The 27,620-nt window shown below is 36.1% G+C and overlaps 1 protein-coding gene across 1 annotated transcript; it reads right to left on the bottom strand.

The window, feature by feature from the left end:
• Positions 1-11,043: 11,043 nt before the first annotated feature.
• Positions 11,044-23,641, bottom strand: LOC122026538 (agamous-like MADS-box protein AGL11). The gene is made up of 7 exons (XM_042585277.1): positions 23,460-23,641; positions 20,819-20,897; positions 20,479-20,543; positions 20,295-20,394; positions 11,545-11,586; positions 11,401-11,442; positions 11,044-11,223 (listed from the first exon to the last, which is right to left on the bottom strand). The coding sequence occupies exons 1-7, from the start codon at positions 23,639-23,641 to the stop codon at positions 11,044-11,046; spliced, it is 690 nt and encodes a 229-aa protein (XP_042441211.1).
• Between the last annotated feature and the right edge of the window lie 3,979 nt (positions 23,642-27,620).

Below are 27,620 nucleotides of genomic sequence, written 5' to 3'. Positions count from 1 at the left end.
TCACCCGATCGATTGAGGCACTCCAATCGATCGGGTGATCGATTGAAACTCTGAAATTGCTGAAATTCCATTTCAGTCAACTTCATAAACTCCCCAAAAATTCTAAAAAATTCTAAAAATCGTGAAAATTCATGTAGACACTACTTAGGGGATATACTATCAAGGAAAAATAGTTTTCTATGAAAATACTTTCTATTTTTCAAGATTGACACAAACTTGAAAACTTGTAAAAAATTTAGTGTTTTCTTCTAGTTTGTGTCTAACATTTCAATGATGATTACTATCAAAAGATAGTCTTCATTAAGGTTTTCTAAAATCATTTTAAAATGATTTTCAAAACCAATATCCTACCATGTTCTTTGGGCTCAATGCACATGACTTGTACATTAGCTTTCCCAATGATTGGAAAACACATACCTATGTGTTTTGATGAACTTAAAACTCAATAGAATGCACTAAATCAACATATTAAGTTTTGTTCATCATCCTAACATCTCACTTGTATCTAATGTGCACTAAAACACATACAAGTCACCTTATAGTTCTTTTGTGAGATGTAAAGTTTGATTTTGCCCTAATCTAGGGATCATGCATATCTATTTAGGCATTTTGAGGTTAGGAACAACCACCAAGGATGTTATTTGTTAATAAATGTCATTTGTCTTTAATTGTGAGGAATTAAACATAATTCATGATATATTATGGCATACATCAAGATAAATAATTTTCAAAATAAAATTTCCTATGACTACATGATGTATATATGACAAGACATGGTATTTTTGTGTTTTTCATAATAAGGCATGAGTGCAAGAATAAATATAATGTCATGACATATAATGGGCAAACAAAGCATGGCAAATTTTAGCATAAATAAAATATACCTAGGTTACCTATCTAAGTATCCTAAAGCCTTAGCTAACTTAAAGTTTAAACCTAGATTGGCCAATATTTCCCAAAAAAATGTCAACACCCAATTTTGACATTTCCTTTTCTTTTCCTACATTGTGCCCATATAAATTAAGCATATTCCTCAAATTTTGGCACAAATTACTCTTTTAAAGAGTAACAAATTAAAATAAGGCTTAGATTTGCCTTTAACTTCCCAATAAAATGTCAAAATCTCAATTTGACATTTCTTTACGATTCTCTCACTTATGCCAATTTAATTTAAAATCAATTTTCTCAAATCATGGCACATTTTACTCATTTCAAGAGTAAATCAAAATCCTTTTCATTTTCAAAGGTTAACAATAACCTTGAAAATGCTCTCCGAGTATCAACTTCATCAAAGTTAGGTTAACTACCCTTCTAATCAAAGTTGACACTCTCTAACCCATCTAAGGGGTAGAGAAAATGCTCCTAGGAACCCAAAATCTATTGGTGCTCCTTGGATGCTCTAGGTATTCACTAGGGATAACTTCCCTAGATACCTTCCTAGTGACCTTGTTAGGCTTCTTAGAGTCCTTGGTCATCTTTTCTAGGTCAACTCTAGTGATTTCTTCCCTTGTGACCTTCTTTGTGACTTTCTTAGACTTCTTAGAAGTCTTAGTCACGTTTGTTGTTGCAAAAATACTTCTAGGGATAACTTCCCTTGTATTTTTGACTTGACCACTAAGCCTAGGGTTAGTTCCATAACTATATGAAACTCTATGGTAAGAAGACACATCCTTTTTGGTTTTAGGTTTGTATCCCAAACCTCTATAGCCATTGGATGATTTTTTTGCTCATAGACCTAGGTTTTGACTCTTTGACCCTTGTGTATTATTTGTGATTTTTCTAAGAGTCCTCTCTAATTTATCAAGTCTTGACCTCAAGACTTGATTTTCTCTCCATAACTCCTCAACCTTAGATTTTTCATTAAATCCTTGAGCATTTTTATTTCTAGGCTTATAACTATGGTCCTTAGTGTTGTTGCCTAAACTTTTACCTACCTTCCTAACCCTAGGTGTGGTAGTCTTAGCATGGAGAGTCATATGTTTTTCTTTAATGTTATCATGCTTCCTATTCTTATGGTAAATAGCATTAAAATGATATAAATTTGAATTAGCATGCTTTTTACCATTATTTAACAGGGTAGGCTCAACAAATGATACCTTTCGTTTTACCTTGGAGGCTCCCCCGAAAAGTGTGCTTCCTCCTTGAGCCTTGACCGCTTTCTTCCCCTTTGGACATTGGCTCCGGTAATGTCCCTTTTGATTGCAAGAAAAGCACACAATGTGCTCTTTGCTCTTCTTTGTTCCGGGAGCGGTCTCCTTGGGCTTCTCCTTGCCCTTTAATGCCACTTGGCCCTTCTTCTTGCCCAATTTAGGGAACTTACTCTTGTAATGCCCTTTTTCCCTACACTCAAAGCAAATAATATGATCTTTATTATTAACAATTGAAATTGATATACCTTTGCATGTAGGGATGACTTCTTCTCCATTTGACCCGGATGTAGAAGCTTCTCCTTCTTCTTGATCCGATGTCAACAATGGTCTCTCCCCCTCAATTCTAGAGGTGGAGACTTCTTCATCTTCCTCTTGCATATGGAACAAAGAGTATGCTCCCTCTTTACCCTTTTCATTGTATTCCTTTGAAGATGAAGCTTCTTGGACCTCTTCTTCGGAAGTTAAGCATCTCTCAACTTCAGAGTCCTCTTACTCTTGGTCTTACTCCAATGAGTTTCCCTCTTTGGATTTGTCTTGATTTGGTACAGTGGAGGGTTTTTCATGAAGCTTGGCCAACTTGCTCCACAATTCCTTTGCATCTTCAAATTCTCCAATTTTGCATAGAATTATGTTTGGAAATAAATTAACCAGTAATTTGGTTACCTTGTCATTCGCCTCGCACCTTTGAATTTGTTCTTGGCTCCACTTACTACTCTTGAGAATTTTACCCTTTGAACTTGTTGGAGCTTTGAAGCCTTCCATGAGAGCAAACCATTGCTCTATCTCCATCATAAGAAAATTTTTTATTCTTGATTTCCAAGAATCGAAACTCGTGGATACATATGGTGGAGGCATCCTCGTGTCAAATCCGAGTCCATCTCGAAATTCCATCTTGAAGTTGGGCTTCTTGAATTCTTTAACTTTGATAAATTTTCTCCAACTTCTTCACCCTCTAGATTTGTTGCCCCTTCCGACGATGATTCTGGTGAAGAGCGACCTTGCTCTAATACCACTTGTTGGGACCAAAATGTAGCTAGAGGGGGGGTGAATAGCTCGTCGCGATCGTCGTGCTTGTCGTTGCTCGCTTCTTGGGATGATGTGCAGCGGAAATACAAGAAACACAAACAACAACGCTAACTCTAAGGATTTACTTGGTATCCACCTCAAGAAGAGGTGACTAGTCCAAGGATCCACACACTCACGCACCCTCCACTATAAAAACACTCCTTCTCGATAACTACCGAAGGCGGAGAAGCCTTACAACCTCACAATACAACAATGAGAAAGAAAGAAGCAAAATACAAATGAATCTTACAAAATTACAATGAAAACCCTAGCTTCTTCTTCTTCTTGTTACAACTCGCCTCTTGACTTGGATGAGCCTCCAAGAACCTTCAAGAACTAGCGGTGAGGAAGAAAAGATCATTGTGGAGGTTTGCTGTGATCGCCTGTGGAGAAGAGAGGAAGTCGTACACAAAAAAAACTCTCGTCAACGGCTTTATCCGCGCCAACAACCAAATCCCAATCGATTGGATTGCTCCCAATCGATTGGGGAGGCTTTGGATCGATCGACCGATCGATCCAGAGCGCCTCTGTGCTCTCTGGAAACACCCTGAATCGATTGCTCAATCGATTCAAAGCTTCTCGCGCGATTTCCAGCGCTCCAATCGATTGCCCGATCGATTGGAGGCTTCAATCGATCAATTGATCAATTCAAAATCTTACTGTTCGCTCAGAAACTCTCCCAATCAATTAACCAATAGATTGGGGAAGTTTCGATCGATTACCCAATCGATCCATAGCTTTTCTACACAAAATTACATCGCCCAATCGATTGACCAATCGATTGAACCCCCCCCCCCCCAATCGATTGGGAAGTAGAAATCTGTGTAGATCTTGAAATTAGCTTCGTTTCGCATCCGAGATCACCTCATTCCGATATCCGAGTCAAAAGTTATGGTCTTCGGAAGTTTACTACGTCCGAACTTCCTAGTTCCATGCCAACTCCCTATTGGACTTATGACCGCTAAGAGTTCGGTCAACTTTTGACTCATCTGGACTTTCTCTTTGTGCCAAATGTCCGGTCCTCCATTACTCACTTGGACTTCCTTCCACCAAATGTCCGGTCACTTTTGACCCATCTGGATTTCCTCATACCTCGCTTCACTCACTAGGTCTTTCCATCTACCTAGCTTCACTCACTAGGTCTTTCACCTGACTTCGCTCACCAAGATTTTTCCACTGTCCGGCTTCACTCACCGGGACTTTCCATCTGCCTAGCTTCACTCACCAGGACTTTCACCTAGCTTCACTCACTAAGACTTACCATCTGTCTGGCTTCACTCACCAGGACTTTCACCTAGCTTCACTCACTAGGATTTCCCAGTCAAGTATCCAGTCAACCTTGACCTACTTGACTCTCCTTCACAATCTCCCCACATGAACAATTGCACCTACAATCTTCATGTATTGTCTCAATGTATTGTCAAACATCGAAACTCAAACATCAAGACTCAAGCTTGAGCCAACTCAAGCTTAGTCAAACAGGTCAACCTTGACCTAGGGATATTGCACCAACATTCAGAGACTAATTTAGTGCCCACAATATGCCAAAGATCCATTCACGAAACCATATGATACATCGTGTATGTTAGAGCTTTATTTTAGGGATAATATGACATCAACTAACTTAAACTTGATCGACCTTTGTCCGACCGCCCTTATATGCAGAGTTTCCTAAGGATGAGTGTCTTTAAGCTCGCCTAGTGTTTGTCTGACCGGGTGTACACAGAGGGTCTTATGTTCGACCAACCTTTATCCGACCAATCTAATATAAAGAGGTTTATGAGGCTAAGTGTCTTTAAACCCACCCGGTCTTTGTCCGGCTGGGCGTACACAGAGTGTCTTATATTCAATCGACCTTTATCCGGTCAATCTAATATAAAGAGGTTTATGAGACTAACTATCTTTAAGCTCGCCCGGTCTTTGTCCGGCCGAGCGTACATAGAGAGCCTTATGTTCGACCAACCCTTATCCGGTCGATCAAGTATAAAGAGGTTTATGAGGCTAAGTGTCTCTAAGCCCGGTCGGTCTTTGCTCGGCCGGGCGTACACAGAGAGTCTTATATTCAACCTACCTTTATCCGGTCGATCTAGTATAACGAGGTTTATGAGGCTAAGTGTCTTCAAGCCACCCGGTCTTTGTCCGGCCAGGCGTACACAGAGAGTTTTATGTTCGACCGACCTTTATCCGACCAATCAAGTATAAAAAGATTTATGAGGCTAAGTGTCTTTAAACTCACCCGGTCTTTTTCTGGCCCAATATACATAGAGAGTCTTATGTTCAATCGACCTTTATCCAGTCGATCTAGTATAAAGATTTTTAGAAGGCTTAAGTGTCTAGAGCCCAGTCGAACTTTCCTCCAACCGAGCTCCTTTGAACTCGGCTAGCCATTTACTGACCGAGCGTATTATTTCTTTAGTTTCAGAGTAAAGTCTTAGAGTCTTTATATCCGACCGGATTTGTAATCGATCGGCCTTATACAAGCGTCCTACTTTAGGGCCATGAGAGCAGAACTCGAGAACTTTGAAGTTGAACGATCAACAAAACCAAGTGCAAGATGCTCCTCTATTCTGACTTTGACCCCCACCTTACCTTGACTTTGACTACCACATCATTCTCTAAATCTACTCATTATAACCAATATCAAATAACATCAAATTCATCACTCATCTCATCAATTCAACCCTTATAACATATAATAATGTCATGTTTGCCCACACAATAATGTATGCTACCATTTTATCTATTAGGGGGCAAAGTGCATAACTTTGAGATTGACTATTGCTAGAGGCACTCAAGTAACAAAATGATATAGATGCTTGAGATATTTAATTTGTATTAGAATTTGGATATCCTTCAACATTGATCTTATAATACATCTCTTGTATATAGCTGACTTCATCAAATTTATAGATAATCCTAAAGCAGATTCAAAATCATTAATGCCTGAATTAAGTGCATAACTTTGGACATAAGCAATAAATTTTTCTCAAAGATTAAGGTGGCATTTGATTTAGAGGTTTAGGAATGAGGGAATGGATTCATTCCCAAACTTTGTGTTTGGTTTATGGAAATGGAATCAAGATTTTAGAATGAAACACAAAAATTTAGGTATGGATGAAACTCACCTCCTCCCTTGGGTTTTGATGGAATGAGAATAAGAATTAAGTTTTGAACGAAAATACCCTTAATATTTGTTTAATTTTTCTTTCATTTCACTCTCTCTCCTTATTCTCTCTCAGCATATTTTCTCTCTCCTCATTCTATCATCATATTTTCTCTCTCAATATACTTTCTCTCTCCTTATTTTCTCTCATCACATATTCTCTACCATTTTCTCTTTGTATTCTCTCTCATTACACACTCTCGTTCATTATTTTCTCTCTCTTTATTTTCTCCTCATTTTTCATCATACTTTCTCTCTCCTCAATCTCTCTTACCATACTCTCTCCATATTTTATCTCATCACACTTTTTCTCTCTTCATTCTCTTCCATCACACTCTCTCTCCTCATTCTCTCTCATCACACATTCTCTACCATTTTCTCTTTGTATTCTCTCTAATCAGGCTCTTTCTCTCATTATTTTCTCTCTCTTCATTCTCTCCTCATTTTTTCATCATACTTTCTCTCTCATCATACTTTCTCTCTCCTCAATCTCTCTTACCAGACTCTCTCTCCATATTTTCTCTTACCACACTTTCTCTCTCTTCATTCTCTTCCATCACATTCTCTCTCCTCATTTTCTCTCATCACACTTTCTCTCTCTTCATTTTTCCCATCACACTTTCTCTCTCATCATATTTTCTCTCATCATACTTTCTCTCTCTTCATTTTTTCCCATCACTCTTTCTCTCTCAACACACTTTCTCTCTCATCATACATTTTCTCTTCTCAATCTCTCCTATCATGCTCTCTCTCCTCATTTTCTCTCATCACACTTTTCCTCTCTTCATTTTTCTCATCACACTTTCTCTCTCATCATATGTTTCTCTCACATTCAACTTTATCTTTCACCTAATTTTTTCTCTTATTTTCCTCTAAGGGTAAAAAAGAAAATTTAAGTTCATTCTGATTGAAAATATTCAACTAACCAAACATTATTTTTAAAAATGATACTCAAACTCATACACATTCTCATTCCACAATACTATGATACTCATTCTCATTCCGATTCCTAGAAAAGAACCAAACGCTACCTAAATGAGTAATTTTGGTTTATTTGTCTTTTAGATGATAATTGAAATCCAACCTAAGATTCTAAATTGTATTAGTCTAGAAAAATTTTTTGAACAGAGTATGAATCCTCTTTTATTTTTAAAATAGTCATGAAAATATTCATTTATAAAAATCGAAACATTGCATTATCTCTCTTTTTAAAAGTTCTAGATACACTTGATCATTTATGAGGATCCATCTGCGCTTCTTAATTTACCTAGTGATCGATAAAAATTTTAGTGAAATCGGACCAGACCTGTCAGCTCCACGATTAACCAAATCGCTGAATACCGGATTACTATTAAAATATATATATATATGCAAGATATATCATTTTTATTAGTATCATCTTCTCTTTTATTTCTCTACTCGAACAATATATTTATGTTATTTTATCTCTATTTATGAAATTGTAGATTTGAGTTTCTCATACTGAATGAAAATAACACAGTAATACTGAATGAAAATAACACTTGGAAATAAGGTGTGCAATTAATATTTAGGGGAATAGGAATAGGGAATGGGAATGGGATCATTGATTGTCATTGTTAATGTTTGGATTATAGGAATAGGAATACAAATAAGGGAATGAATCCTTGAAATTGGGTAATAACTCATTCCCATGTACCTCCCCTTCAATGAGTCATTATCCTATTTTCATCAATCAAAATATTCCCTTATTCTAAAAATACCCTTGACCTAAAACTAAAATTTTCTCCCTTAATATCAAATATCAAAATTTATTTATTTATTTTTTCTTTCATATCACTTCTCTCTCCTTGTTCTCTCTCATCATATTTTCTCTCTCATCATTTTATCACACACTTTCTCTCTCCTATCACACTCTCTTCTTTTTTCTCATTACATTTTCTCTCTCATCATACTTTCTCTCTCCTCAATCTCTTCCATCACACTCTCTTCCTTCTTTTTTTTCATCATACTTTCTCTCTCCTCAATCTCTTCCATCACACTCTCTTCCTTCTTTTTTTTCATCATACTTTCTCTCTCCTCAATCTCTTCCATCACACTCTCTTCCTTCTTTTTTTTCATCATACTTTCTCTCTCCTCAATATCTCCCATCACACTCTCTTTTCTCTTTTTTTTCTCATCACACTTTCTCTCTCCTCAATCTCTCTTGTCACACTCCCTCTTTTTTTCCTCAACACACTTTCTCTCTCACCATACTTTCTCTCTCATCATACTTTCTCTCTTCTCAATCTCTCCCATCACACTCACTGTTCTCTTTTTTTTCTCATCACACTTTATCTCTCATCATACTCTCTCTCCTCAATCTCTCTCATCACACACACTCTCTCTCCTCATTTTTTTCTCATTACATTTTCTCTCTCTTCATCCTCTCCCATCATACTTTCTCTCACATCATATTTTATCTCTCATCATGCTCTCTTCTATCACACTCTTTTCTCATTTTCTCTCATCACACTTTCTCTCTCTTCATTCTTTCTCATCATACTTTCTCTCTCATCATTCTCTTTCATCATATTTTTCTCTCACATTCATCTTTCTCTCACATCTAATTTTTTTCTCTTATTTTCCTTTAAGGGTAAAAAAGGAAATATTGATTTATTCCGATAAAAAGTATGCAACTAACCAAACATTGCTTTTAAGAGTGATATTCATGCTTATACCTATTCTCATTCCACAATACAATGATTTCCATTCCAATTCTCATTCCGATGCTCATACCAAACGCGCCCCCTAAATGCATTAAAACTACACCATAGCAAAAATCCAACTGATCAGTCCTTGTCAAGGCGATCCTCCTTAGCTTGTTTGTGGCTCATTTACATCCCCAGCTTGCTCTTCACAGAATCAGCAGCCCCCGCCACGGCACCCTTCATCTCCCGGCTCTTCTCCCCCGCCATGTTCATCGCATCGTCAGTTTTTCCTTTAATCGCTTCTGCAGCTTCCCGACCCTTCTCCATCATCCCGCTCATTTTCTCCTGCATTAAACCGGCCATTCCGCCAAGAAATGTAACATCGATTTTTTTTTTTTTTTAAAAAGCACGAATCTGAACCTAGCTATCGATCGATAAAACCAAATGATGAACCTCAGCATGGGCTTTGGCTTCGCCAGCTTTGAAGCTAGCGTTGCTTTGGTTGCTTGCCGTTGATTCCTCGCGAGTCTGCGTTTGTGTTGGAGGAGACGCGGCCATTCACTGGAATTTATAGAGCGAACCTCTCCACCAGTTTTTCGACGCATGTCCTATCTCCTTCAGTCCATCCAGCACACGCGTCGTATGATCAAATTAGCATTCAACTGGTGGTAGTTAATTAGTTAATAAAAATTGCAAGAAATTAAAGTCAACGAGCTTGCTGGATCCGGTTTTAATTCGTAACCGATCGAGTTAGGACACGAGCGATCAAATAATTGCCATAATCATTTTGTATTATCCATATTTATCGACATCATAACTGCGACGCGTGTGCCGTAGCGCGCGGGTAGATCAGTGGAAGCAGGCATGCAGGACATGGCGGAGCAGTTCGCCATATAAATAATGGCGAATCCCGGCGTCTCCTCTAACGCAAACTCTGAGACCTAGCTAGTAGTATATCCATACAATTACAAACAAACTCGCGAGGAATCAATATAATGGCAAGCAACCAAGACGATGCTCGCTTCAGAGCTGGCGAAGCTAAAGGCCGCGCTGAGGTTCATTATTTGTTTTTATCGATCGATCGATCGATAGGTTTAGTTAGATTCATGTATTTTTTTATTATTATTATTTTTATCGATGTTATGTTTAATTTCTTGGTAGAATGGATTATATATTAATGCAGGAGAAAATTAGCGGAATGATGGAGAAAGGTCGGGAAGCGACAGAAGCGATTAAAGGAAAAACGAACGATGCGATGGAGATGGCGGGGGAGAAGAGCCAAGAGATTAAGGGTGCCGTGTCGGGTGCTGCTCATTCTGTGAAGAGCAAGCTGGGGATGGAATGAGCCACAGGCGAGCAAGGAGTCATAATTAATGCGATTTGTTTCCTGCATTTAATTTTTCTTAATTTTATCGATCGCCACAGTTTGAATTTGTTGAGTCGCATCGCTTGTTGCCGTGGATTTTCCCGGAAAACCCCGTACAACAACTTAAATAATAATTGCTCTCCTTATTTTATTTCTTAAGCATGCAGTGGAACATCAAATCCTGCAGTGTATTCATGCAGATCGACCACGGCATATTTATGATTGATGACTTGTTTCCCTTGTAATATATGTTTAAAGGATAAATTAGGGTTCTTCTGAGCTTTTAAAATGTATAGCATGATAATATACAAAGGAATTAAGGTATGCGTCAAATCGCATCTCCATCTATAGCTTCGTTTTTCAACACAAATATGATGTGAATTAATACTATGATTTCATGGTGTACGTAATTGAGTTCAATTAATCGTATGAAATTAGAGGTAACAGATCTATAATATATTGCATAAATACGCCGCAAATAGATGATCTAATTAAGCAACAAGGTCTCGAATTAAAGGAGGGTTTTGTTTCTACTGGCACAAACATGGAGTTGACCTGTTAGTTGATAATACATCTCCATGATCAAAGCTTTAACTGGTGGTAGTTAATAAATTAAAGATGGATAACAAGTCAAGGAGCTATATCAGGCTTTGGTTCGTAGCCGAGTTGGAGAGCAGTTTGATGAGCTGCTGCCTGGAAAAGGTTTGCATGGTAATAGTTCCTGGAATCAAATCCTGGATTAATGGATTCGTACTGATCAGCTGTTGCTTCTACAATGCTTAGCTGCTGTACCCGTTCTGTATCTGCAATCTGAAACAAGTTCAATAGTATCACAAGGTTAATTTTAAGTTATTAACCTAATATTTTACATTAAATTAATCACATGACAATGTGATTCTGAATGAAAGATCAGATATATAGTGATTTATCATAATGATCGCGTACAATATGTCAGGTTTCTATTGAAGTTTATTTAAGCAACATTACCTTAGCTCTGAGGTAGATATTGTCATTTTGGAGCTCCATTTCCTGCCATGTTATGTAGAGATCACCAGTTTAAGAGTTCATCAGGAAAAAGAAAATCAAAAACTGAATAGGTAATTAGGTTTAGGAGATAATATTGATCCAAACCCTTTTTTGCATGTACTCAATCTCAGCGAGCAGCAACTCGTGCTTCCAAGTTAAGATGGCAAGGCCACAAGTTAGAACCACTTTGATGAAAAAAGATCATTATGTACAATAAATAATATAATAACTAAAGAGAAGTAGAATTGAAATTCACTAGTTCCAGTAATTACTGGAGCACTGGAACATCCAAAGCAACACCATCATTAACAACAAACATCCAATTCAACTATTTGGGCTTTTCCTGATATTTCTTAACCTATGAAACCTTCCAAGTCCAATTAAGTCAAGTTAAACCATATATAATTTATCAATATGTACAAATACACTTGAAGATATGAAGGTATACAACAATAAACAACGAGCAATTGGGTCATCACTATTCAGCTGCAACAATAAACAACGAGCAATTGGGTCATCACTATTCAGCTGAGAATGGTATACAATTCTGATGAGTAAATTACAACAATTATTAATTGAAATTTGAATAGGACCTGAGAATGGTTTACTTTTGATTTTAAAACTAAGATGGGCAAATAAATAAAGAATTATAAGGCCTGCAAGTGGAAGTTAAGTTGGTTAAAACAAGTCGAAGCAAATATTCACCTTATGGATGCATAAAGGAATTAGGACTCTTGGACTAACAACTATCGAATGTTGGGTGAATAGAATATGAAAGTTGCAGAGATAATGATGTTAAGATGGATGTGTGGACATATGAGAATAGACAGAATAAAAAATGAGAGCATTAGAGAGAAAGTCAAAGTTGCATCTATTTAGGGAAAATTCCAAGAGACACGTTTAAGATGGTATAAGCATGCACTTAGACGACCAATAAATACTCCAGTCAGGCGATGTGAAACTATAACAAACATGCATACATATCAAACAAGGAAGATAAAAAAAGACTTGGTTAATAAGAATAAAATAAAATAAAATTTATTTAAATATAAATGATGATATATTAGGAGACAGAGCTCAATGACATAAAAAAATGTATATAACTAATCTCATCTAATAGGATAAGAATGGATTATTATTATTATTGGACTAAGAACTATCATTAACACTCTACTCTTGATCCCTGAAATTATAGAATAATATTTTAACTAGGAGGAGAGCATTTCAACCCATTTGGTGACATTAACTGTTGACCTCTGTGACTTCTAGATTTTCTTGACTAGTTTTCTTTGACTTAAAAACCCATTATAAGCTCTTCATAGGACTCGTTCAGCAAGGATGCTATCCTATTATCAAACATAATGAATGTCATTAATGGGTGCCTATATTGACGCATAAATATAAGAGAAACAAGTCGAGAATGAAGTGGTAGATGGTGCTACATTATACAGCCCAAGATATACTAATACGCGAACATTTTCATATTACAAGGATTCCACCGAAAAGAGAAAAGGAGGGAAAGGATTTAGTGACAAAGAATTTATATTACTTAAAACTATAGGTAAAAATTAAAAGAAAAGATGATCATCAATTTCATGCTTCAGTCTTTTAACATTGTTAGCAACTTGATGAAAAGTCACTCTCTCCCTTAAGACTATTCCCAATATTACATCTAACTTCATAAGTATACAACTCCAAAGATACAGCCGGTTTACACAATGATATAATATTATCGATTTTGGACCTAAATCCTCGTGAATTAATTTTAGATCCTATCCAAAAGGTCTAATACTAATAAAAATATCTTTCATCTCATAAAGTCGTGATCATTTTTATGTATTTCTAATGTGAGATTTTGATTGTATCCACAACAATCCTCCCTTTAAACGAAGGACCACCATTATTTTCATGGTCCAGATTTTCCCTCAAACATTCAGTCAATCGAGGTCATTCCTCTCCTCTAAGACTTTTTCACCACCTATAATTCATTCTCCATGATTTTATGTAAGCATTCGATCATTCTTAACCTGCTTGGTCATCATTAATCTGCTTGAATTTTTCATCACATAGGGTTCATTCCTCAGGATTTCTGTCAAGCATCCGGTCACTCTTAACTGGATTGAACTTTTCGCTTAGAGTTCATGTTGGTACCCTAAGGTAGGTTTGATGTGATCAACCAAGTTAGGTTAGGTCCTGTTATATTTAACCCTGTGTCTAAGTGTGCAAGAACTTAGTAGCATAGTACGTCGAGCAAAAGACGCAACTAGCGAGAAGGACGGCATGGGAGAGAGCCGACGCGCTTGGTGCGTCTGAGGGACGAGATGCAGTGGAAGAGTACGCAGGAAGACGAGAAGGAGGCGCACGGCGTTTCCAAGGGACGAGAAGCCGAAGTGGAAGCTTGCTCGAGAAGGCCGGAAGTTGGGTTCAGGTAAGCCCTATTTTGGATGGTAGAAATCACCCAAACGAGCGGAACCGGAGCGGAAGACCCCGACCGATGCGAGTGGAACCGAAGCAGGAAACCAAGACCAAAAATCAACAAAGGGTTGATTTTTGGCCCCAGGGCGCCCGGGACCCGATTTTTATCCAGTTCAATATGGCATTTGAAAATTACATTGGGGATAGATTTCTATCCCATTCCAGACGTCTGGAACCCTTCTAGGCACCCCGAGCAGGACTATATAAGCAGCCCTGCTCCCAGAAACTAAGTAGAACAACTGAATAGTCTGAAACAACACTTGTACACTTCCTAGTTCTTGTTTAGTTTTGTTTTGTGAGCTTTGAATGTTGTAAGAGGCTTCTCCACCTGAAAGAAAAATTAGTGTGATTTAACTTGCTTGGATTAACAACCTCCCCGGTTGTAACCAAGTAAAATCTTAGTGTCTCTTTCTTTCTAGTTTCTTCTTTATTCTTACTTATGCAAGTATTATTTTAATCAAGCTGTAAATCTGGAAAAGGTATTTTTGTTTGTTTAATTTGTGTAGGGTATATTCACCCCTCCCCCTCTAATCGGCCACCAATGGTCCTAACAAGTGGTATTAGAGCAGTTTGCTTCAGGAGGACTAACCGACGAACAAAGCACACGAGATGGTCGGATCGAACATCCACCCAGTGAAGTTCGAGGGGGAATTCGCGAGCTGGAAAAAGAAAATGAAGGTATTCTTTAAAACCGATTTTGAAATACTTTTAATAATGAAATTTGGTTTTGTAGCACCTAAAGGTAAGAAAGAATACCAATGGACGAAGAAGGAGCAGGCCAACTTTGTGGGAAATAGCAAAGCAGAGTTCCATCTGATAAGCATCCTATCGCCACAAGAAGTCAACCTGATCGACGCCTACAACTCAGCAAAAGAGCTTTGGAAGAAGTTCCTTGAGCTACACGAAGGGACGTCCGAAGCCAAGCTCGCGAGACAGGATCTACTAAGGAACCAGCTGAGCAACATAAAATTGGAAGAATGCACATCTTCACTCGAGAATGAAGGAACTAATCACCGGACTCACAAATCTCAGAGAAAAGGTAAGCAACCGAGATTCGCTAAGGTACGAGCTTAATCCATTTCCTAGAACTACTGAGTAGGCATCATTAGTAGATGCTTACTATATATCTAAAGATTTAGAATCTATCACCTTAGAAGAAATGTTTTCAACACTTGAAGTCCATGAAACGAGATGTGTAGATTCGAAGAAGGAGTCGAAGCACAATATTGCCCTCAAGGCGAAGATAGATGAACTACATTCAGAATCCTCTCTCGACGAAGAAGAAATGGCGATGATGGTAAATCAATTTAAAAATTATTCAAATCTAGAAAATCTAACCATCTGCAGGGTAGAAAGAGAAGAAAAATCATATGCTTCCACTGCAATGAAGAAGGGCACGTTAAAGACAATTACCCTAAATTGAAGAACAAAGGCAAGGGCAAGAACAAGAAGCCCATCCAAACGAACAAGCACAAAAACTTGAAGGCGGCGTACAAAACGTCATCTGAATCAGAGATTGAGGCTTTCTCCGGACTTGCGTTAATGTCAAGACATCAAGCAGATGAACACAAAGAAGCTCGTTTGAATTGAGCATCAAGAGCATCGATGAAGGGGGAGCTACATCGAAAGAAAGCAGTAGTTCAGGGGGAGCTACGGATAACGGGATCGACAAGGTAAGTCAGGTACGATCTCTTCCTCCCAAAAAATTATTCAAGTTTGTTAAATTACTATCGAAAAACTGTTGCATGTTGGAAAAAGAAAACAATGAATTGAAATTGATTTTAGAAAAATCTTGTTCAATAGAAGATTTTGATAAATTAAAAAAACAAGTAGAAGACTTGACAAAACAAGCATGCTTAAATGTTAAACCCCAAAATTATAATAGACTAAGCTGGCAATTTAGATTTCATAGGAGCCAAATCAGAAAACTATCTAGAAAAAATGTTCCAAAGAAATTTCTGATTAACCCAATTAGTAGGAATCTATATTGGATTCTAAAAATTTGTATAAAGTAAGTTTAGATTGAACTTAGGGCTTTCAGAGAGTAGATTAAATGTTTAATTTCCTTAAAAGGATTTGTCTAGAAAGTGGTTGTTGTTCCAATAACTAAGAACACATAGTGTCTCGCCACAGCCTAGAAATCAATTAATGAAATAAAATATTTAATTGACTAACTGATAAAGCATTTTATTGTGATTAAATAATGCTTTAAAAAGTTACTCAAACATTTTTTTTAACTTAACTTAGAAATTTTAATAGAACTTAAAGTTTTTTTAAATTTATCTGTCTTACAAAGTTTTTTGAATATATAAAAACTTTGCTTTACCAAATTTTTTTTAAAAGTTTTTTTAACTATTCAAAGCTTTTGTTAAAAAAATTTAACCCTTATACTTTTGAGGTACACCAATTTTTTTATGTGATCAAAGGGGAAGAAGGAAAGATTAAGTCAATGAGAGGTAGCTTAAATTCTTTTACTTTTTGTACTTAATTGTAAAATTTATTACTTTTACTTTATGTTGGTGTACCCTAACTTAACTTGGACTGCTCACATCAAAAAAGGGAGAGATTGTTGGTACCCCAAGATAGTTTTGATGTGATCAATCAAGTTAGGTTATGTCCTGTTATGTTTAGCCATGTGTCTAAGGGTGCAGAAACTTAGGAGCACAATATGTCGATCAAAAGGCGCAGCTAGCGAGAAGGGCGGCACGGGAGAGAACCGATAGGCTCGGTGTGTATGAGGGATGATGTGCTGCGGAAGAGTACGCGGGCAGACGAGAAGGAGGCGCGCAGCGTTTCTGAGGGACGAAAAGACGGAGCGGAAGCTTGCTCGAGAAGAACGGAAGTTGGGTTCTGGTGAGCCCTATTCCGGATGGCAGAAATCACTCAAATGAACGAAATTGGAGCGGAATACGCAAACCGATGCGAGCGGAACCAAAGTAGGAGACCGTGACCAAAAATTATCAAAGGGCTGATTTTTGTCCCTAGGGCGCCAAGAACCCGATTTTTATCCAGTTCAATGTGGCATTTGAACATTGCATTGGGGATAGATTTCTATCCTATTCCAGGCGCCTAGAACCCTTCCAGGCGCCCTGAACAAGGCTATATAAGCAGCCTTACTCCAGAAACTAAGTGAAACAACTGAATAGTCTGAAACAACACTTGTACACTTCCTAGTTCTTGTTTAGCTTTGTTTTGTGAGCTTTGAATGTTGTAAGAGGCTTCTTCGCCTGAAAAAGAAATTAGTGCGCCTTAACTTCCTTGGATTAACAACCTCCCCAGTTGTAACCAAGTAAAATTTCGGTGTCTCTTTCTTTCTAATTTTTTCTTTATTCTTACTTATGCAAGTGTTCTTTTAATCAAACTGTAAATCTGAGAAAGGTAGTTTTGTTTGTTTAATTTGTGAAGAGGCTATTCATCCCCCCTCTAGCTGGCCGCGAACGGTCCTAACAATTCACTCCTCTGGAAGCCCCCACCTCTTTCATTCAAAGTCACTATGCTACCCACATGACTTGACATAAATCATGACTCTGATACTACTTGTTATAACTAAAAATATTCACACATCTCTATAATGATATGCTTTTGTCCACTTTAGACCTAAGTTTTCATAAATTTATTTTTTTGACTCTATCTAAAATGTCTTTTACTAATATAGATCTCTTCCATTTTATAATTCATGATTTTTTATTTATTTATTTTCTACGTGGAACATTAGTTGTATTTCCAACCATCTCTAGATATAGGAGCACATTAATTTTGAAAAATGATGAATTTTAACACCAAAAACTCTTAGACAGGTGAGGAATAACGAACAAGGGAAATATTATAATTTTAGATTTGAGTGATTGAGAAAGGGATCTAGGACTCTTTATGTAATAATTATACAATAAGGCAGTGTGATTGACAATGTAAATACAATATTTCTTCTCTTCTCTCTTCTCATCTAAGAGAAGGGCTTGGTCACAATATCAAATTAATAACAATGTTTACACAATGTCATTTTCGCACTGTACAGACAAGTGTTGTTGGCACCGCTTCCGATGGTTTTTTTTTTAACAGTGTCAATTTTTCCACCCATAATCAATATACCTCCTAAAAATTCTTTAATTTTAGTGTGATATAAATTAATTTTCAGGCTTACTCAATTTAACATTTATACATTCATCTAAATGGACTACCCTTTACACAAGCTTATGTCATTATCTCATCTCTCTACAAATAGTCATAGGGTTTACCATATAAGATGCCCAAATCAACGTATAACTTTTAAAATGTGTTTGGTTTAAATTATTATATATAATTTTAATTATGTGATTACCTATAAATAGTCATGAGATCTACCATATGAGATATCTAGAATCAACGTATAACCTTTAGAGTATTTTTGGTTCAAATTATCATGTATAACCTTGGTTATGTGATTATCTGATAATCACATAACTAAGGTTATGGGGAATAAAATATAACCAAATATTATTTGGTTCAACTTAGAACAAAAACTTATTTATTTGAAGATTTTAATGAATAACTTAATTTAATATTTTACTGTATTACTCTCACAAAATCAACTATACATATTACTATTATTATTATTATTATTATTATTTTAACTTTACATTTTTCTTTTTAATTTTTTTTACGATTTTTTTTTACTTTTTTTTAATGTTTTTCTTTTTTTCCTTTTGTTTATGTTTTTTTTTACTTTTCCCTTTTTAAATTTTTTTATGTTTTTTTTACTTTTTTACGTTTTTCTTTTTTTTTCTTTTGTTTATGTGTTTTTTTACTTTTTCCTTTTTTTAGGGTTTTTAATTTTTATATTTTTACATCTTTATTTTTTTAATATTTTTATTTTTTTTCTTTATGTTTCTTTTTCTTCATGTTTTTCTCTTATCCGAAGGTATTTTTGGTAAAAAAAAATTATTAAGCTCGAAACCAAGAAAAATCTCAATTTTTCGAGATTTTTTTATTCCGGATTGCATGCCTCTTTTGTTGACGTATCGGACATGGAATATTACTCGGGAATCATTGATTATCTAAATCAAAAAGGATTTTCGTTGATAACTTTGAATGTATAACTAAAGTTATCAAGGATAACCTCCAACCAAATATATCCTTAGAATATTATGTCATTATCTCACCATCAAGTCAGACTCGAGGAGTGAATTTCATAGTTTTTATCTTCAATTGAATCATTTTCGATATTATATTTTTATTTTTTAAAAAAATTGTAGTTTATGATAATCTACTTGTCAAATAATCTATTCATATCCCTATTGATCACTTGACTATGAAAACTAATTTTCAAAATAAAAAAATATATTAAGTGGTTGCAAGCGTTCCTATGGACCTGAACTTCAAACAAAAAAAGGAAATGTGCTGTTAATTCCTATTTTTTAGAAAGAACCCATTGCTTCAATTTGTTAGAATGTTGATTTCTAGGTATTAGATAAACCTAGTATAGTGGAGTGTCTAATGACATTATAAGAGTTTAACCACTTAGTTATGACACTTGTCTCATTGGTTTTCGTTATACTGATAAATGTTAATCATGAATATAAGATTAATCTTTCTATTGTGTTTTTTTGATAATTCAGATGTTCAAGCTTCACTCAACTAATTTTAGAGATAGACAACATTCCCTCTTATTCATCTATTTGATAAATCAGGAACACAACTTATGCACACTCAAAAATAGATCTTCAAAATATATATCCCATTTGAAATTCAAAATCTGATTCTTTTATTATTCCACTGAGTGCTTTATCACTATCACACCCATGAGAGTAAAAAAAAGCTATAATCTTTCTATCTTGGAACATTAGGGAGTGAACAAATTATAGAAGCCACAATTTGTCACGAGTATTGCTACAAGAAAGAACTGTCAAGTGGTGCTCCTTCAAGAAACAAAAGCATAGAGCGACGAACATTTCGGACTCCTTTATTTTTAATGGAGTCTCTAAGGCTTTCAGGGGTCTTACAACCAAGTTTCTAGACACAAATGGTTATTGGTTGATGTCCATCCTGGGGAGTTAACCTTCTCTGGCACTGTTTAATGCTCAGTCCTACTACTTGATGTTTACAAACGTCAAGGAACCTCAGTCCATGAACTTTTTAAAAACATAGCTAACAGAATGCAGATCATAACCTCTAACACCTTCGTTGAAGGGGAATATATAGGAACTTTCCTTTGTTCATGTGTTTTGAAGGATCTAATTAGAACTAGACGGCCCAACATGGGGAAAATGCTCTAATTGAGTTTAATTATTTAAAAAAATTTGATAATGTTTGTTGTTGTGCATTAGAGCATGTTCTTACTTCTCATACTATTTCTTAACACCTTAATGCTTTGACACGAAATTGATAATGTTTGGTTCAGTTACCTTTTTTGATCTTATCCTTGTCATGCTCCTTTCAAGTCGGTTCTCCAACTGCTTGAGCTCTTTTATATTTAGCGTACTTAAAGCATCTCCCAGTAAGTGTCTAAATCAAGAAGTTAATAAACTTCAAATTATCGACATAAATCGACATGTCTCTTCTAAATGTCATATATCAAACTACACGTACCTGTTCGCATTTTGTAGAATCTGGATCTGGTGACGGAGTTTAGCAGACTCTTGCTGGAAGTATTGCTGTTGTAGACATGTACATCTTAGAATAGAATACAATGTAGATATACTGGAATATTTTCCAAAAAATATTATTCATAATTATGAGTGATTTTGACTTCTACTTCCTAAGCATATATACAATTAATATTCATTTGCCAAAAAACAAACAAGTATTTCAGAAATCCTCTTTCCTATCTAATTGCTACAAGATCAACAATTTATATATGTACAAGTTCACTTTGGTAAGATATTGAATCATTTTCTAACTATTTATATATATGTATGTATTGGCTTACCTGAGAATTGACATCTACAATGCCACCTGAAGTTGAACTGTCGCTTGCTTTCTTATACCTCTCAATTGTAGAGTTTATGCTGGAAGAGAATTCATCAATACTCGTTCATAGATTTAGCAAATTGGCACAGTAAGACTTAAAAGCTTTTAGATATCTTAATAAGAAATAATTTGTACACCTAAAGTATATGACATATATGTGTGAAAAAAAAAGATAATAATAAAGAATCAAAATTATCTCTCGTTTTGTTTTCCCACTTTTCCACATCTTCCTTGGTAATCAAAATTAAAAGGAATTATGTTTTCATATAACTAGTGGTAACAAAATTAAAATTACTTTTTTTAAGCCTTATCTCCTAAAATAGTTTTAGACAATTTGATTAATCAAAGAGTGTAATTGATTATAGACAACTAGGAAATAATTGTAATTTTAATTTTTTTGGTTTAGTTCTTTATTTTATTAATACAATGATTTATAGACCTCTTCATTGGATCCCTTTTATTTATATTTATATTAATATGTAGAATAAATTGTGACCACTTTGTAGTTTATTGCTAGAATTTCAAATATTTTTCCATAATCATTGGATTGATTTAGTCAAATTTATATAAAATACATATGCCCCACACCAATTGGCCTCTCGATTATTGGGGGAAGGGGTAGATATTACCCCTTGTCCTTTTTTTTCTCACCCCTAATTGTATGTATATAATTACTTTATACACAAGTAATTCAATGACATATAATGTATTTTTTTGTAAATTGTTTCATCCTTTGTTTTCTTAACAAAAGTCTTAAAGTATGAAGTTCAAGCATGAAGATCTGCATGGCATCATGATGTAGATGAGGATTGCAAAACAATCTTCTCTAGTGGAAATTTTATGATATGAATATACATTGGTAAGTATATTAATGACCTCATGTTTGTTTATATTTTGATCAAAGATCATTATAGAAATTTTTAAAAGCATGATGCGATCAAACAAGTTAAATTAATATGGTGCAACTAATCGGGATGTAGAATAAAATGATGCCGATTTCAAAGCAAGCAAAGAGTAGTAATTATGGATAACTTGATATGTTCAATAGCTCTCCGGCCAACTCAAAATTATTATCTACCTTAAAGATGATTCTAAAAATGGATGATTCAATGAATGAATTAACTAATTTTAAGAAGATATTTATAAGATAATTTTAATGTTTTGGAATGAAGAACAATCTTGATTATCATTTTGAAGGATGAATGCGAATTTTCATTGAAAGAGTAAAGAATAAAGAGATCATGGTGATGTAAAAAAAAAACTACTCTTAACTTCTTAACTAGTTAATATAGTTATCTAAAGCTTATGAATAGATAAGAGATCAAGATCCTTCAAGAAAGTTTCGTCTATCTTTTTAATCAATTGTCAACATAAGGTTAATGCAAGATAGAACCTAGACATTTAGCATTTGGCATCTAGTGCCTTCACTTGTACATATCAAGCTATATGTATCCATGCTTCATCCAATTTTTAGTTAGTTGGTTTACTTCAATTCTAGTCAACATTTTAATTACGACATGACATTTATGCTCACATAAAGCTGTGAATGGAATTGGCTGAAACAGAAGCCAAAGTTGAGGTTTGTCAAAAAGAAACGCAAGTTCACATTAAAAACAATAAGGAAACAAAGTGATCAAATGGTCGTATGACCTGAGAAAACAATAAAACCCTCGTCATCATCACCCAGTACAGATGACATGATAGATAGAGTAATAAACTTGGAATACTTTTGCACAAGAAAAGTAATCAAGTGAAAGGGCCACAGTTGCCCTAGCCATGAAAGACACCCAAAACCCTAGTATCATAAATAAAGAATATGGTTTTATGGAAAAGTGTTGCATGCAGAGATCAACCCTCAGAGTTGTGTTTTTTTTTTCCAGATGAATTGCAAATGGCAAAGAGTGAACGAGCCATGTGTCTGTGGCTGATGTAAATTTTATCATAGTTGATTACTAAATATACACACACATACATAAATATAAAACGTATACATATTTATTGATCTATATTTGTATACTCTATTTCAAATATCTAAAAGAAAAGAAATAAGAATTTGACTATGGGAATATAAGAAAGGAAAGTGCAAATGGAAGAGTAGGAGAAAACCCTAGTTTTGTGTCACCATAAATAGCCACAAACCCTGTATATGGACTCGCCTATAGGTATCGAGGAGTGCACCCTTTCCCTCAATGTCCAATTCATTAGAATTACTTGCCACATTTCGTTTCCTGTTGCCTGATAATTTAAACCTGTAGCTAGCAACCAATGAACAAAGATATACTGGTGCAAGTAATCTATTATTAGCTTGCAATTTCTACAAGAATTCTTATTCCTAACTCCTGTTGTCTTTATTATGTAACTAAAAACATTAAAAGAATCATGCACAAAATCAGTTAAAATCCCTTCAAAAAAGGAAGGTGGAAAACTTTCCATTTTCTTTGGGTTTAGAACAGTTCTTAAGAAAGAAATGTACACCATCTCATCACCTCCAGTTAGTTAACTATTATTTGAATTTAAGTTGGATAATAAAAGTGTGGATAATAAAGAAAAAAATGACATTAAAAAAAAACTAGAGTGTCTCTGAACTAAAGTAAACTTACTTGCTATTAGCGTACTCATAGAGTCTGCCTCGGCTGGAGAAGACAATAAGGGCGACCTCAGCATCGCAAAGCACAGAGAGCTCATAAGCTTTCTTCAGCAGTCCATTTCTCCTTTTGCAGAAGGTCACTTGGCGATTCGTAGTGTTCTCGATCCTCTTGATTTCAATCTTTCCTCTTCCCATCTTGTTGTTAATCTCTCCACTATAAGAAAAAAAAGGTTTTCCAGGCTTTATTAGTAATTACTATAACTCAACAACCCTAATTCTTTCAAGTTTTCCAAAAGCCATTAATTTGAGCTATGCATATAAAAACTCAAGAAATTGTTAGCCTACTTCCTCTTTCTGATGAAGATCTCAAAGAACATATATACGTAAGGAAGTCTAGAATTCAATGGAAAATTCCATACAAATAACTATGATCAACCAACATTAGTTACTGTCTATCCATCTCAAATCCCTAAATTGCTTTCTTCTATAAATCCTAGCATATATTTGAAATAAACTACAGAGAAAATTTGACGCTGAAGCAGAAGATTTGGAGTAAAACACTTGATCTGCATTTGAACAGAAAATTTCAATAAGTTAATTCCTACAAATCGAGTTTCTTCCAGCTCATCGAAAATAAAACAGTCTGACTACAACCTTCAAAGGAAAAAAAAAATCCTAATTTAAGCTCGGCAGATAGAAACCAAACGTGAGCAATAAAAGCTTCGATCGAACACCTAAAATCCAAGAACGTAACGGAGCCTGATCAGATTAATCAACTTCTTCCTCATTTCGCAGTGTCCTCCTCCTCTCTTTAATGGCAGCTCCCTTTTCGTTTTGCTTTTGCCCACTCGCATGCGACCCCCCTTATCGTGTACCAGCAGTGGCAAATCATGAATTCCATTTTTTTTTGTCCCTCACAACTTTCTGGATTACAAACTAGTTCCCGCGGAACATCATACGCGACGAAAGAGTTAAAGCGTGAGAATAGCGCACCTGGGCCAGACGACAAGGCACGTGCCACGCATGTGATTACGGGAGCCGTACGATGGATCGGGTGCATGTTTTTTTGGGTTGCCGAATTGTGGGTAGACCGGAGGCAGCTACTGGGAACGGCCTAATTGGGTTAAAATGGTTCTTTAAATAATTAAATAAACGAAAGAATATTATTTATTTTAAATATAAAAATAAACATGACGTGTGGATTGGGATACAAAAAAAAGCAGTGGACAGTGATTGGACGGCCTAGGATTGGGCAAGTCCAATCACAGACGGGGTGTGACATCATTCTTCACTATTAGGACTCATAATTAAGACACACACATGACCCAGTTTCCTGATCATCTAATTCACATCGAGTTTGTGTGGACTTAATAATGCCTTTCCCTACAGCTAGTCAGGAAGTGGATATCGAATAGATTCTCATCTTGTCTCAAGTTCCACATCCCTTTCTGCAGGCTTAGCAACAGATCAGAATCCGTCCATGTGAGAGAATTTGCACCACTTCTGCTAACTTCAACTTCATGTTAGATTTCCTTTTCCCTTTTATCTTCTTCTTCCTCTTCTTCGTGGAGATATGTGCCAATCTCATGCTATCTATGGATGGAAGGGACTGGCCCAAGTGGAGAAGAGACCTGCATGCAAGATATCTTTCTCTCCATGCAAGTTGGTGTACAGGGGCTCCACCATGGCCGAATTCTCAATCCTTGTTATTTATTATTTGCAGTGTGGGGACTGTGCACTGTGCAGCCTGCCATTTAAGGATCTCTCTTTCTTATACACCAGATGAAAGAGCAGCCCTTACCTGTGAAACTTCTGGGCCAGTTTGATTATGTTTAAGGTTCTCCATCAACTCAAATATATATGTAGTTAAAAAGGGGACAAATTATCTTTCAATTTCATTCAACTACTTTCTTTCATGGTTGAAGGTGAGGTGAGGAAATTGGAGTACAGACTGCCCAGGAAGTTGGACTGAAAAGTTAATATATAGAGTAAACAGTGATGCGCTATTTCTGTAAAAAGATGTAGTTCAATTTGGTGCTGGTCACCCTAAAGGTTTTGGAGCATTAGATTGGATGGATCTCTATGTATGTTGATGCAGGAGTTTAAAGTATGCGATACAAAACTCACAATGCCCATTTTACGTAACTGATATATAAGGACAAGATCACAAGGAACCCATATCGTAATGCCCTGATGACCTTTACTAAAACCTTTTAGGACTTTTGGAAAAGTAAAACAAAGTCGGATAACAGAGAAACTTGCAGCGGCGTGAACTTCGCAGTACCACATGCAACATCATGCATGGTCTGCTCGCTGCATACAATAAATAAAATATTTCTTTTGAAAAGATGCATATATCACGTCTCTTCTCTCAACATCGAACTTAGTACTGTAATTGATCGATAATAATAAATCGGGGTAATGGACCCGCGGTGAAAGTGGAGTTTCTAAGGAATATATCAAACACAAAAGTTCATCCAATCCAATCGCTGGGGCATTGATTATTTGTACCTACAAAGAAGAGAGATCACTTCATTGCCAAACTTAGTTGAGCAACAAATGGACAAGACGAAAGGGAGACAATGGAAAAAGAAGCATGAAAATGGCAATCGTGGTCCTTAGGCAAGATCACACTAAGTGATGGGATCGGATTGGATTGTGTGCATGTGTGTGAGAGAGAGGCATCGGATTCCAAAAATTGGTAGACGTCCCTTGCAAATCCCACCACAATCACCGTAAGTTTGGATTCGGAATTTATTAAATATAAATAAAATATCATTTCTTCCTACAACACTAACAAAGGTGACGTTGTTCATCTAGATACATGGCTTGAGATAAAAGCTGGATGAGAGTTCGAAAGCTAAATTAATGATTTCACCTTATTTTTACTTCTTGAATTTTTCAATGTGTTTCCTAAATTATAGTACTTGTTCTAGTCAAATACAGTGGATGGTCAATCCATCAGTTAACGAAGTACTGACATCTGCTTTCTTCGGAGGTCGTCGGTGAAGGATCCTAAAAGGCACTGTAAAAGAGAGTTAGATTGACTTCGATAGATCCCGACAAACTACTCCGACATTCAAATTAGGATTTATTTGAGGTAATATATTGGAAGAAGAAGAAGAAGAAGAAGAAGAAAGATAGGACATGGCAGTGTTTGGTGGTCCCGTGCAACTGGTAAAAGGGAGTGAATTGCCCTGCAAATAAATTAGAAAGATCTCTCGCTATTTGAACAAAGCAAGGATGCAATATTAATTAAGTAAATATAACATTTAAGAAGCTAGAACAACTTAAAAAGAAATAAGTAAGAAGGATACAGTATTTTACTTAGTTACAACCTACGTGGTTGTTAATTCAAGGCAAATAAGAGCTCACTAAAATTCTCCTTCGTTGAAGACGGAGAAACCTCTTACACTCTTTGATAACTCAGAATAATATTAGGAATTGAATACAAGAGTTGTTGTAATAAATGAAAAAGACCATAGCTCTATTTATAACCCATTGGTAGAAACTAGTCGTTTACTGACGTGACATCTCCGAGCGCCTGGACCCTCTCCCGATGCCCCGAGTTGTGCAAATTTTATCATTATGCAACCGCTTCGCAATGGCATGAAGATTGAATTTTTCCATGTCCAGGCGAATGGACCATTGTTGATGTGGACCCAAAAGTGATCTACAGCAATAGCTCTGCAACAAGATGCATGTTCGCCGCCTTGGTGGTTCGAGCGCCCGAACTAGATGGTTCGGGAGCCCAGACGAGCTAGTCAGGGCACCCGGATTAGTCAGCCATATGTTGACCTTCCGACACCTTCTCCGGTCGTTGGTTCCGTCTCTGGTCACTTGGGTGATCCTCTGACCTTTCAGAGTTGAGCTCACCCGAACCCAACTCCGTCCTTCTCCTCGAGCAGTTTTTCGCTCCAGTTTCTCATCCCTCAGAAACTGCCACGTGCATCCTTCTCGCTCCACTGACATACTTTTCCACAGTTCCTCGTCCCTCGGATGCACCGAGCTCATCAATTTAATTCCTATGTCATCCTTCTCGTCCACCTTATTTTTTGCTCGACTTCTTGCATTCTTAAGTCCCTGCACACTCAAGCGCAAGACATCAAATACGTAGAGTCTAACTTGACTTGGTTGATCATATCAAAATCATCATGGGATACTTACGATCTCC

The sequence above is a fragment of the Zingiber officinale genome, chromosome 10A (genome assembly GCF_018446385.1).
Source record: "Zingiber officinale cultivar Zhangliang chromosome 10A, Zo_v1.1, whole genome shotgun sequence".
Classification (NCBI taxonomy): domain Eukaryota; kingdom Viridiplantae; phylum Streptophyta; class Magnoliopsida; order Zingiberales; family Zingiberaceae; genus Zingiber; species Zingiber officinale.
This window is presented reverse-complemented; position numbering and strand designations above follow the sequence as displayed.